Source organism: Pinus tabuliformis, chromosome 4_2, assembly GCF_031772625.1.
Source record: "Pinus tabuliformis cultivar Carrire ecotype Pingquan chromosome 4_2, CPIR1, whole genome shotgun sequence".
NCBI classification, from domain to species: domain Eukaryota; kingdom Viridiplantae; phylum Streptophyta; class Pinopsida; order Pinales; family Pinaceae; genus Pinus; species Pinus tabuliformis.
In genome coordinates this window covers 1157502270-1157512010 of record NC_142304.1, presented here as the reverse complement: position 1 = coordinate 1157512010, position 9741 = coordinate 1157502270, and the positions used below count along the sequence as shown (strand labels likewise).

Below are 9741 nucleotides of genomic sequence, written 5' to 3'. Positions count from 1 at the left end.
CTCTTATGTGTGTGTGTGTGTTTGATACAATAGGAAGAGCATGCCTATGCTTGTGGCTCAATTTCAGAGTACAAATAAATCGTGGAAGGACAACCTTGTGCCCAAAAATGTCCAAATGACCTTGTACAAACCAACCCAAGAACTTTGACATGTCTTCCTTCTACAACCATGTTCCATTTTCCATCTCACCAAGGAAATACAAGTTGCTTCATCACATCCCTCCATGGCACAAGCATATAACTCCCTCCTTTAAAGCACTTTTTTCTTCCATCAATTAGTGATGATTCATTTATGATTGTTGGTGCCTTGGCTCATGAAACATCCACTCATATGTGTTTTTCCTTTTTCTTGACAATTCATGTCACTCTAAGAAGTCTCATCAAGCGAGCTCATTCCACCAAACCATTCCATCACGTGAAGTCCATGTCCAAGTCATATTGATCCCACTAAGTCATCCATCCACCTAGGTTGTCTCATCTACCAAGTCTTATCTAGCATGCCAAGGGTGTTCATCCATCCACAACTCTCTCTGCACTCAAATGCACCCAAACCACCCAATGAACATATCGTGACGGATGCATGCCCAAGGGAGTGCACTCAGTGAGTGCATCCCACAATTGCAATCCATGTCAACTTGTGCTCCAAGGCATCTCATTTGCTTGTTAGAACCCAGTGCAAAACACCTAATTCCATTGATTCATATAAGTCTCAACACTCCAAATTCTCAAACCTTTATCCAAGTCTGCCCAAATCCTTGTTGAATTCAGCTTGACTCCATGAAAAATGCACTTTATCCATCCAAAGAAGTGCCCAAACCCTATCCGCAGGCATCCTATCTATCCGCAGAAGCACCCAAGTACCTGTAGTGTGCCCTATCTGTCTAGAAGAACACCCAAGTCTCTGTAGTGCACCCTATCTATCTGCAAAAGAACCCAAGTATTGCACCCTATTTCTCTATAGGAGTGCACCCAAGCTTGTCCATAGTCTATCTTGCTAATGGGCCAAAATGTCTATCTGAAGTTTGCCTAAGCAAGTCAACCCTAAAATTCACCTTGCTAATGGATCAAGATGTCTCCACCAAATCATCTATCCAACATGGTCATTTGCATTAGTTCGATGGAGGTGCCTAATGCCACTCTAGGCAAGGGTCTTACACCCTCTTACTAACGACCCAACAATATTGATAATAACTCACATAGAAAAACACATTTCACTAACTTTTACTAGGAATTCATATGAATAATCTCACCTTTCACAAAATAACTCATAAGTATTCACAAAGGGAGCTTTATGTATGAGCACCTAACACTTCCTCTTTCCTCTCAAACATATTCAACTCAATCATAATGAGATGGAGCTATAGAAAGCATTTTACCCCTCAACAAATCTCAAATCTTCTTTACAATAGTCAAGCATAATTTTATGACATGGTTAGAACTCTTTGAGAGTCCAACCCTTATCTACTATAATATTCTAACTTCACAATCTCAATGTTCCACATAATCTCATTTCATCTTTCATGAAAATCAACATAACTATGTGTTGGAAATCACCTCAATGTCCTCTTAGCGATTTCTTTCTACACCTTTAACTTGATATTTTTCTTCGAATATTTTTCCTACCAGCAATAACAATTTTATTAAAAGATAAAACTAAATAATAATAATAAAAATGTAAAACAAACATACCACTAAAAAAACATTTTATTAAACAGAGCTTCCCAACAAGTACCCCTCCTTCCATAAACACAAAGACACGACTCAAACATCTAACATTTTGTTTTATTATTTTACCTCTCTTTCTAACTTCTAAACCATTATTTTAAACATATGACACCCATTTTTAAATATTGACATCTAATCCATTATTTAACACCCATTTTTTAACATTAATAAATCATTCCTAATCCCTCATATTAACAGCTTAGTAATGCAGCTAACATGAACCCTCTCTTCCAGCGTGATTTGCGCGAAAAACAACTAGACGTTTGTTTATTTTCGGTTTCCTAACATCTAGAATCTCCTACACATTTTTCTTGTTCCTTGATTATTGGGGTCTTCATAGTGTTGGAAGTTAGATCGTCAATAGTGGTTAACAACTAATTTCAAATGTCAAGGGTCATGTAGACTATAGATCTGTGAAATTAGTCACCGGAAAGGTGACTATCGACTATTTATCTGCATTCGTCTAGAATTCAGAGATCAACAGTCAATATTTATGGCCAGACATATTGCGAGGTCCCCTTGCCGTGTAGTTGGAGCAAGGGATTGATGATGAAGGTGAAAGGAAAGCAATCTGAAAAGATTTCTGGAAAAAATGGCAGACAGCTAGACGATTTCGCCAACTTTTTTCTAAGTTTGAATTTATTCTCCTTTTACATTTAGGTCTAAAAGTCAGAGATCAACAGTCAATATTCTAGATGACCCTTAGTTATGGCCGGAGATTGCGAGGTCCCCTTGCCGTGTAGTTGGAGCAGGGGATTGATAATGAAGAACGATTACACTAGTTCGAGGTGCGCGGTATATACGTTGTTATTCTGAAAGGAAAGCGGTGTGAAAAGATTTCTGGGAAAAGTAGCACACTGGACGATTTATCTGTATCCATCTAGATAAAAGTCACAGACCAATAGTCAGTAGTCAAGATGACCCTTATGGCCGTGTAGTTGGAGCAAGGGATTGATGATGAAAGTGCGCGGTATATACGTCGTCATAGTGAAAGGAAAGCATGAAAGCAGTCTGAAAAGATTTCTGGAAAAAATGGTAGACAGCTAGACGATTTCGCCAACTTTTTTCTAAGTTTGAATTTATTCTCCTTTTACATTTCTAACATTTTGAAGTTAAAAATGAATCTATGCGTCTATATAAGCAAGCAATCACAATGGTTTTCTGAAGCATTGTGACTGTTGTGTTTCAGAGATCATTCTGTTAGAGAAGGAAAATATGGAGATCTGTTACATCCCTTCTCTTTCCTGGTGGTGCCTCCTCCTCTTTTATTTCATTCTCTTTGCCAATCCTTTTGTGTTTTCAACAACTCATCTCTCTAATCGTCACCATCCTCGTCTAACCAATGCTACCGATCAACACGCTCTACTTGCATTCAAGTCTGCAATTACATATGACCCCTTCCAATCCTTAGCCGCTACCTGGAAACCGAATGTTTCGTTCTGCGAGTGGACGGGTATCATATGCAGCAGGCGCAGGCAGAGAGTCGTTTCCCTCAATGTTTCAAGCATGGCATTACAAGGTACAATCTCTCCTCTTCTCGCCAATCTCTCCTTTCTTAGAGTACTTGATGTTAGCAATAACAGTTTCCACGATCATATTCCTTATGATTTGGGAAATTTGTTTCGCTTAAATACTCTTTACCTATTTTCCAATCAACTCCAAGGTTCTATTCCACCCACTCTTGGTAAGTGCCGTAGTTTGTGGGACTTGAGTATGTCCTTTAACAATCTCACAGGAAATATTCCCGCAGAACTATGTGTTCTATCCAGCTTACAATTCTTTGTGTTAGGAAATAACAATTTGACGGGTACAATCCCAGCATGCTTGGGAAACCTATCTTCTTTGGACCAGATGGATTTGGGTAACAACAATCTTCATGGAAGTGTTCCTTCCGAATTGGGTATGTTAAGTCAGGCCAGCTTTATAAGTCTGCATGTTAACCATCTCATAGGACACATTCCATCTTCTTTGTCTAACTGCACAAACCTTCAAGTATTGGATATAGCTGTAAACCAGTTGATTGGTCACATTCCCAGAGAGTTGTGTAGCAAGAACATCTGGTTGACAGAACTCTATCTAGGTTCTAATCAGTTGACTGGCAGCATTCCTGCTTCCCTCTTCAATTGTACGAACTTTCAAATAATCGATTTGGCCAGAAATCAGCTCAGTGGAGTGGTGTCCACGGAGTTCGGTAAATTGACAAAGCTTCTCACGCTTGGCTTATACCATAATCAACTGGTTAGTGGCAGCACCATGAACTTGCCCATTCTTACTGCTCTTGTTAACTGTTCCAACTTAAAGAACATAGAGTTATCGGCTAATCGTCTCACAGGACGTTTGCCCTTTTCTATAGGACAGCTCTCTACACAACTGACCTATTTAGGCTTGGTAGACAATAAATTAACAGGAGAAATACCTCCACAGATTGGAAACCTCACTAATTTAATACGCCTTGCATTGAGTCTTAACTCTTTTACAGGGCCAATTCCTTCTTCACTTAATATGCTTCAAAAGTTGCAGGGCTTATATATGGCCTATGACAATTTCCAAGGAAACATTCCAATAGAAATTGGGAAACTCAAAAGCTTAAGTTTACTGGATTTAAGGGGAAATAATCTCTTTGGAAGAATCCCTGATTCTGTTGGTCATCTTCAACAACTAACACATCTATATCTTCATCAGAACCAGTTATCAGGTAATATACCTGCAAATTTAGGGAAATGTGTTAATTTATTACTGGTAGATCTATCATATAACAAGCTTAGTGGGCACATACCTCCAGAAGTTGCAGGCCTTGCAAATTTAGCTTTTTATTTCAACCTTTCAAACAATTTATTACATGGTCCCGTGCCATCCGGATTAAGCAAAATGACTATGCTTCAAGCTATAGATTTTTCTAGAAATCAGCTAATCGGTCACATTCCAAATGCACTCAGAAGTTGCAAAGAACTACAATATCTTAATCTTTCCTACAATGCACTTGAAGGTCTGATTCCAGATTCACTTGATGAACTTCTCAGTCTTGAGGACATGGACTTATCCTCCAACAATTTGTCAGGTCAAATACCCATGTCATTGGAAAATATCAAAATGCTTCGTCACTTGAATTTTTCTTTCAACAAGTTGTCAGGACAAGTCCCTAAAGGGGGAGTTTTCAGAAAGCTTGGTGCCACTGCATTTGCTGGAAATACGGGTCTTTGTGGGCCTTGGGTAAGTTTGCCACCATGCTCTACTGGCAAACATCATAATGTTGGGCATCTAAAAAGAGTTATAATAATGGTTAGTGCAATTATAGCCAATGTTGTATCATGTTTATTTCTGAGAATTTTGTGGAGACGATGTCACAAGAAACATAAATTGTCTAGTGCATCCTTAAATGTGGGGCACCGAAGAATTTCCTATGGAGAGCTCATTACTGCAACAGATGAATTTAGTGATGCCAACTTGTTAGGAATTGGAAGTTTTGGGAAAGTGTACAAAGGGGCTTTGAATGATGGCACAATTGTTGCTATCAAGCTTCTTAATGTGGAAGATGAAAGGGCTTACAAGAGCTTTGACAAGGAATGCAAGGTTCTAAGTAAAGTTAGGCATCGGAATTTGATTAGAATTATAACATCTTACTCAGACCTCCAAGTCAAAGCTTTAATATTTCCATTAATTCCAAATGGAAATTTGGAGAAGTGGTTATATCACAATAATGAAGAACAAAGTGATTTGTGTTTGATTAAAAGGCTGAATATAGCAATAGATATTGCTGAGGGAATAACATATCTCCATCATCATTGTTTCGTGCAAGTGATCCACTGTGACTTAAAACCCAACAATGTGCTTATGGGTGAAGATATGACAGCATATTTGATAGACTTTGGCATTGCTACCATATGCTTTGCAAATTCTGAAGATTCTTCTTTCACTTCCACAAGTGCACTCAAAGGATCTACTGGCTACATTCCTCCAGGTATTACTTTAACTAGATAGCATGTTAGGCAATGTTACGATTTTCCTGTTTTTATTAAACATTGTGAATTGATAAGCTTACTATGATAATGTTTGAATGTAGAATATGGATTGGGTGGACGTGTCACAACAAAAGGTGATGTTTACAGCTATGGAATAATGTTATTGGAGATGCTCACTAGAAAGAAGCCCACCGATGATATGTTTGGGGAAGGAATGAACTTACAAAAATGGGTGGGTAATGCTTTTCCAAACAGAGTAGAGGAAGTGGTAGACACAATTCTATTGAGGACTAGTATGAGCATTGAAGAAGATAAATATCTCAATTGCCTCAAACAACTCATAAATGTGGGTTTGTTATGCACAATAGAATCCCCTAAAGGACGTCCTAATATGATGGATATTGTGGGTACACTCCAAAGCATAAGAAATATGTTTTTAGGAGTCACTAGAATTCCAACATTCCAATCAGATATAACACATTTGTTGGGCAATTCAAGCACTACTCAAAATAACATTGTCAAAGCCCAAAGTTCTTCCACATTCTAGCCTAAAGAAGTAGTGGTTGCTTAGCTTAACCATAAACTAATTTGAGTCCATTGCCATTGGTTGCATGTAGTTTGAGTCATATTCCTTTTTCCTTCTTTCTATGGCATCTTTCTTGTTGGGTGCATGTGGATCAGCAATAAAGTGAGATTTGCAATGGATGGCATTCTAGAAATGTTGCAATTATAAAATTTTATATCATGGAAATTTTTATGTTCAATGGCCTTTCTATATATACAAAAAAATGCATTGTGCATTTGTTTTATTTATATTTCCATGTCCATGTAAGAACTTTGAATTTGTTTTGAATGGTGAAAAAGACAAAAATATTTTTTTAGTTTCAAAATTATTGAAGGGAATATCTTGATAAATATAATTATACCTATTTACTTTTTAATATAAAAAACTATGAATAGATGTGGAAAAGACTTATATTCTAACTTTTATATAACTAGTACATTTATATCTTAATTCTAGTAACTAAAAGGTGCCCAAAAAATAGAAAGTTGATGTTTTTTTCCATTTCAAAGGACAGTTAATTAACTTCTACGACATTAGATGGGATTTAAGTCATTGTAATTTACACTTCTTAGAGCAATATTGCCATAACAAATACATGGAAGAGGTACAGTTTTTTTTTGTCTTCCCGTGATTAAGTAAATTCCATCTTATTTCCAGAGTACTACAATATGTTTTATATTTCAAGTTTTTATTTTACTTATCAAGTGTTGTTATATTTTCTATCCTAAGTTTGAGACTCAACCTTCTATCCTAAGTTTGAGACTCAACCAACGTGAATCACTTGTCCACTTGTCCATGAAAAAGAACTAGTGCTTTATTTTCTGCATGCTAGCAAGAGAGTACATCTCATGTTGCAGCAGCCCTTGATTCCTCACACTTAGAAAAAGCTACTAACATCAAAGCTACTAACATCAAAGAATTGAAAGAGAAAATTGAACCACTTTTACTTCACATGGTAACCTCAAAACCATACCATGACAATAAAATATCTTAAAGGATTCATTTATTTTTTTGGAATTGAATGGAATAAAATATCTCAGAGGATTCATTGTATTTTGGGCATTGAATGCATTGTACAATAGATATTTCATTTTCATGGTATACTAGCAAAAGGAGTCGAGGATTCATTGTTTTTTTGGGCATTGAATGCATTGCACAATACATGTGTCATTTTTTCATGAGATCAAGAGGGGGCATGGGCTTTAAGTACTCCACTCATGAAACAGATAAGCTGAAAACTACTCAATAATACATGTAAAATTAGTGAGGACATTTTATATAGCAAGAGATATAAGTTATTTTGATCGGATACAAGCAAAAAGAGGCATGGGTTTCAAGTACTCCACTCATGCAATAGACAATTAGTGAGAGTATTTTGTATAACAAGAGATGTGCACACTGATGACAGGACAATTAACAGGAAAACAGTCTGAAAAGATTTCTGGAAAAAATGGCAGACAGCTAGACGATTTCGCCAACTTTTTTCTAAGTTTGAATTTATTCTCCTTTTACATTTAGGTCTAAAAGTCAGAGATCAACAGTCAATATTCTAGATGACCCTTAGTTATGGCCGGAGATTGCGAGGTCCCCTTGCCGTGTAGTTGGAGCAGGGGATTGATAATGAAGAACGATTACACTAGTTCGAGGTGCGCGGTATATACGTTGTTATTTTGAAAGGAAATCAGTGTAAAAAGATTTCTGGAAAAAGTAGCATACTGGACGATTATCTGTATCCATCTAAATGTTGGGTATTTTTTTACAATGGGAAAATACCAAAAACCAAACAAACAAACACCACAGAGGCAATGCTCTGTTTCCTTCTGCCACAGGATCTTTTTGTACAGGGAAGCTTTTTTCTAAAAAAAATTTCTCAGAACAGAGTATTACACAGCCATAAAACATTTCTATTGATTAAAATATAAAGCTTGATACAAACTTCATCCTCTTTCACTCAGAGGGATTTACCAAAAATGCATTCAGCCAACTCTGATACATATTCATCCTCTTTGCTGAGAGGGATTCACCAAAATTACTTTCACTCCACAAAACTCTGTTTTCACCTAAGAATTTACTGTGCTGGGTTTACTGCAGTAAAGCCCCTTTTTACTTTACTGGTGTAAAACTATTTTTACACATACTGCTGTAAAAATATTTTACACATACTGCTGTAAAACAAACTTTTACATATGCAGTAAACTTTTACATTACATTCACAATTTCAAAAATACCTGTGCGCTCTTTTCTTTTGCATTTCAATGCAAATCCAATACATAAAAAAAACTTACTTAAAACACATGCGCTCCACTTCGTTTTTCATTTATGCACAGCTGTGCAAAAATACATAGTTCTTCACTGCTCCTCCTTCTTCAAATGATCAATACATAATAATAATTCAATGTTGCTTCCCCGGTTCTTTCTTACTGCTGCGAGCTCATTTTACACATTGCACTGCTGTGCAAAAATACACAGTTTTTCCGTTGCTGCTACGTTTCTCCCATGCCCAATAACAACTCCATGGTTCTCCTCGCTGCTGCGAACACATATATTTTTGTTCTCCTCCCGTGTGCGATAATACAATGCCATACGAAGTCAACGTTTTACACAAAAAATATTTTTATGTGTTAACAAAACAAAATGTAATATTACCTGCCGTATGGACAAAACTTAAAAATTTACCAACGCATATGACATTGCATTAAAAACAGGTATGGTCAACCAGACTTGACTTTTACTTCACGCATGATTTTAATTCGATGCAGGTTCGTATGCATCTTGGAGCAATCGACGGCGGGGGATGATGAGCTGCATCGGACGGCGGAGATGAATATCGGGAGGTCATACTTGACTGATCATTACGTCCCGATATGTCAGAGATGATGACGTATGGGGAGAGCCACGCGTCTGCACCATATTGTATCGGAGTCGATCACCAGATTATTCCTTCGTCGGAAGGCTGGTGCGAAATATTTCAGGCGGGTAAGTTGAACGGATTCGGTCTGGCGTCGTTCGTGCTGCTGAGTCGGCTGCCCACGTCCGCCTGCAGCCTGCAACCTGCAACCTGCAGTTGGAATTAACATTCCAATACTCCCCTTTAATTTCAACTGCTGGGCATTCAAACATACCCAAACACTTCCTCACATAGAGGAATTCACCAACACTACTGTTACAAAGACATCTTCCTCACATAGAGGGATTAACCTGAAACTGTGCTTAAGAGCACCTTCCTCATGACTGAGGGATTCACCATAACAATGTGCTGAAGAGCACCTTCCTCTTGACAGAGGGATTCACCTGTGACTATGCTGAAAAACATCATCCTCTTGATAGAGGGATTTACCATGTGTATGCTAAAAAGCATCTTCCTCTTGACAGAGGGATTCACTAAGAACTTCACTTCCTCTCACTGAGGGATTACTTCCAAACACTGCTTTAGATGCAGTTTCAAAACGAAACATTCATTGCACTGTTGTGCATACTCATTACATTGTTCTTT

The 9741-nt window shown here is 37.5% G+C and overlaps 1 protein-coding gene across 1 annotated transcript; it reads left to right on the top strand.

Annotated features, from left to right (window-relative positions):
• The first annotated feature begins 2939 nt into the window (after window positions 1-2939).
• LOC149173776 (uncharacterized) lies at window positions 2940-6230 on the top strand. The gene is made up of 2 exons (XM_089426826.1): window positions 2940-5682; window positions 5785-6230. The coding sequence occupies exons 1-2, from the start codon at window positions 2940-2942 to the stop codon at window positions 6228-6230; spliced, it is 3189 nt and encodes a 1062-aa protein (XP_089282952.1).
• Window positions 6231-9741: the final 3511 nt, after the last annotated feature.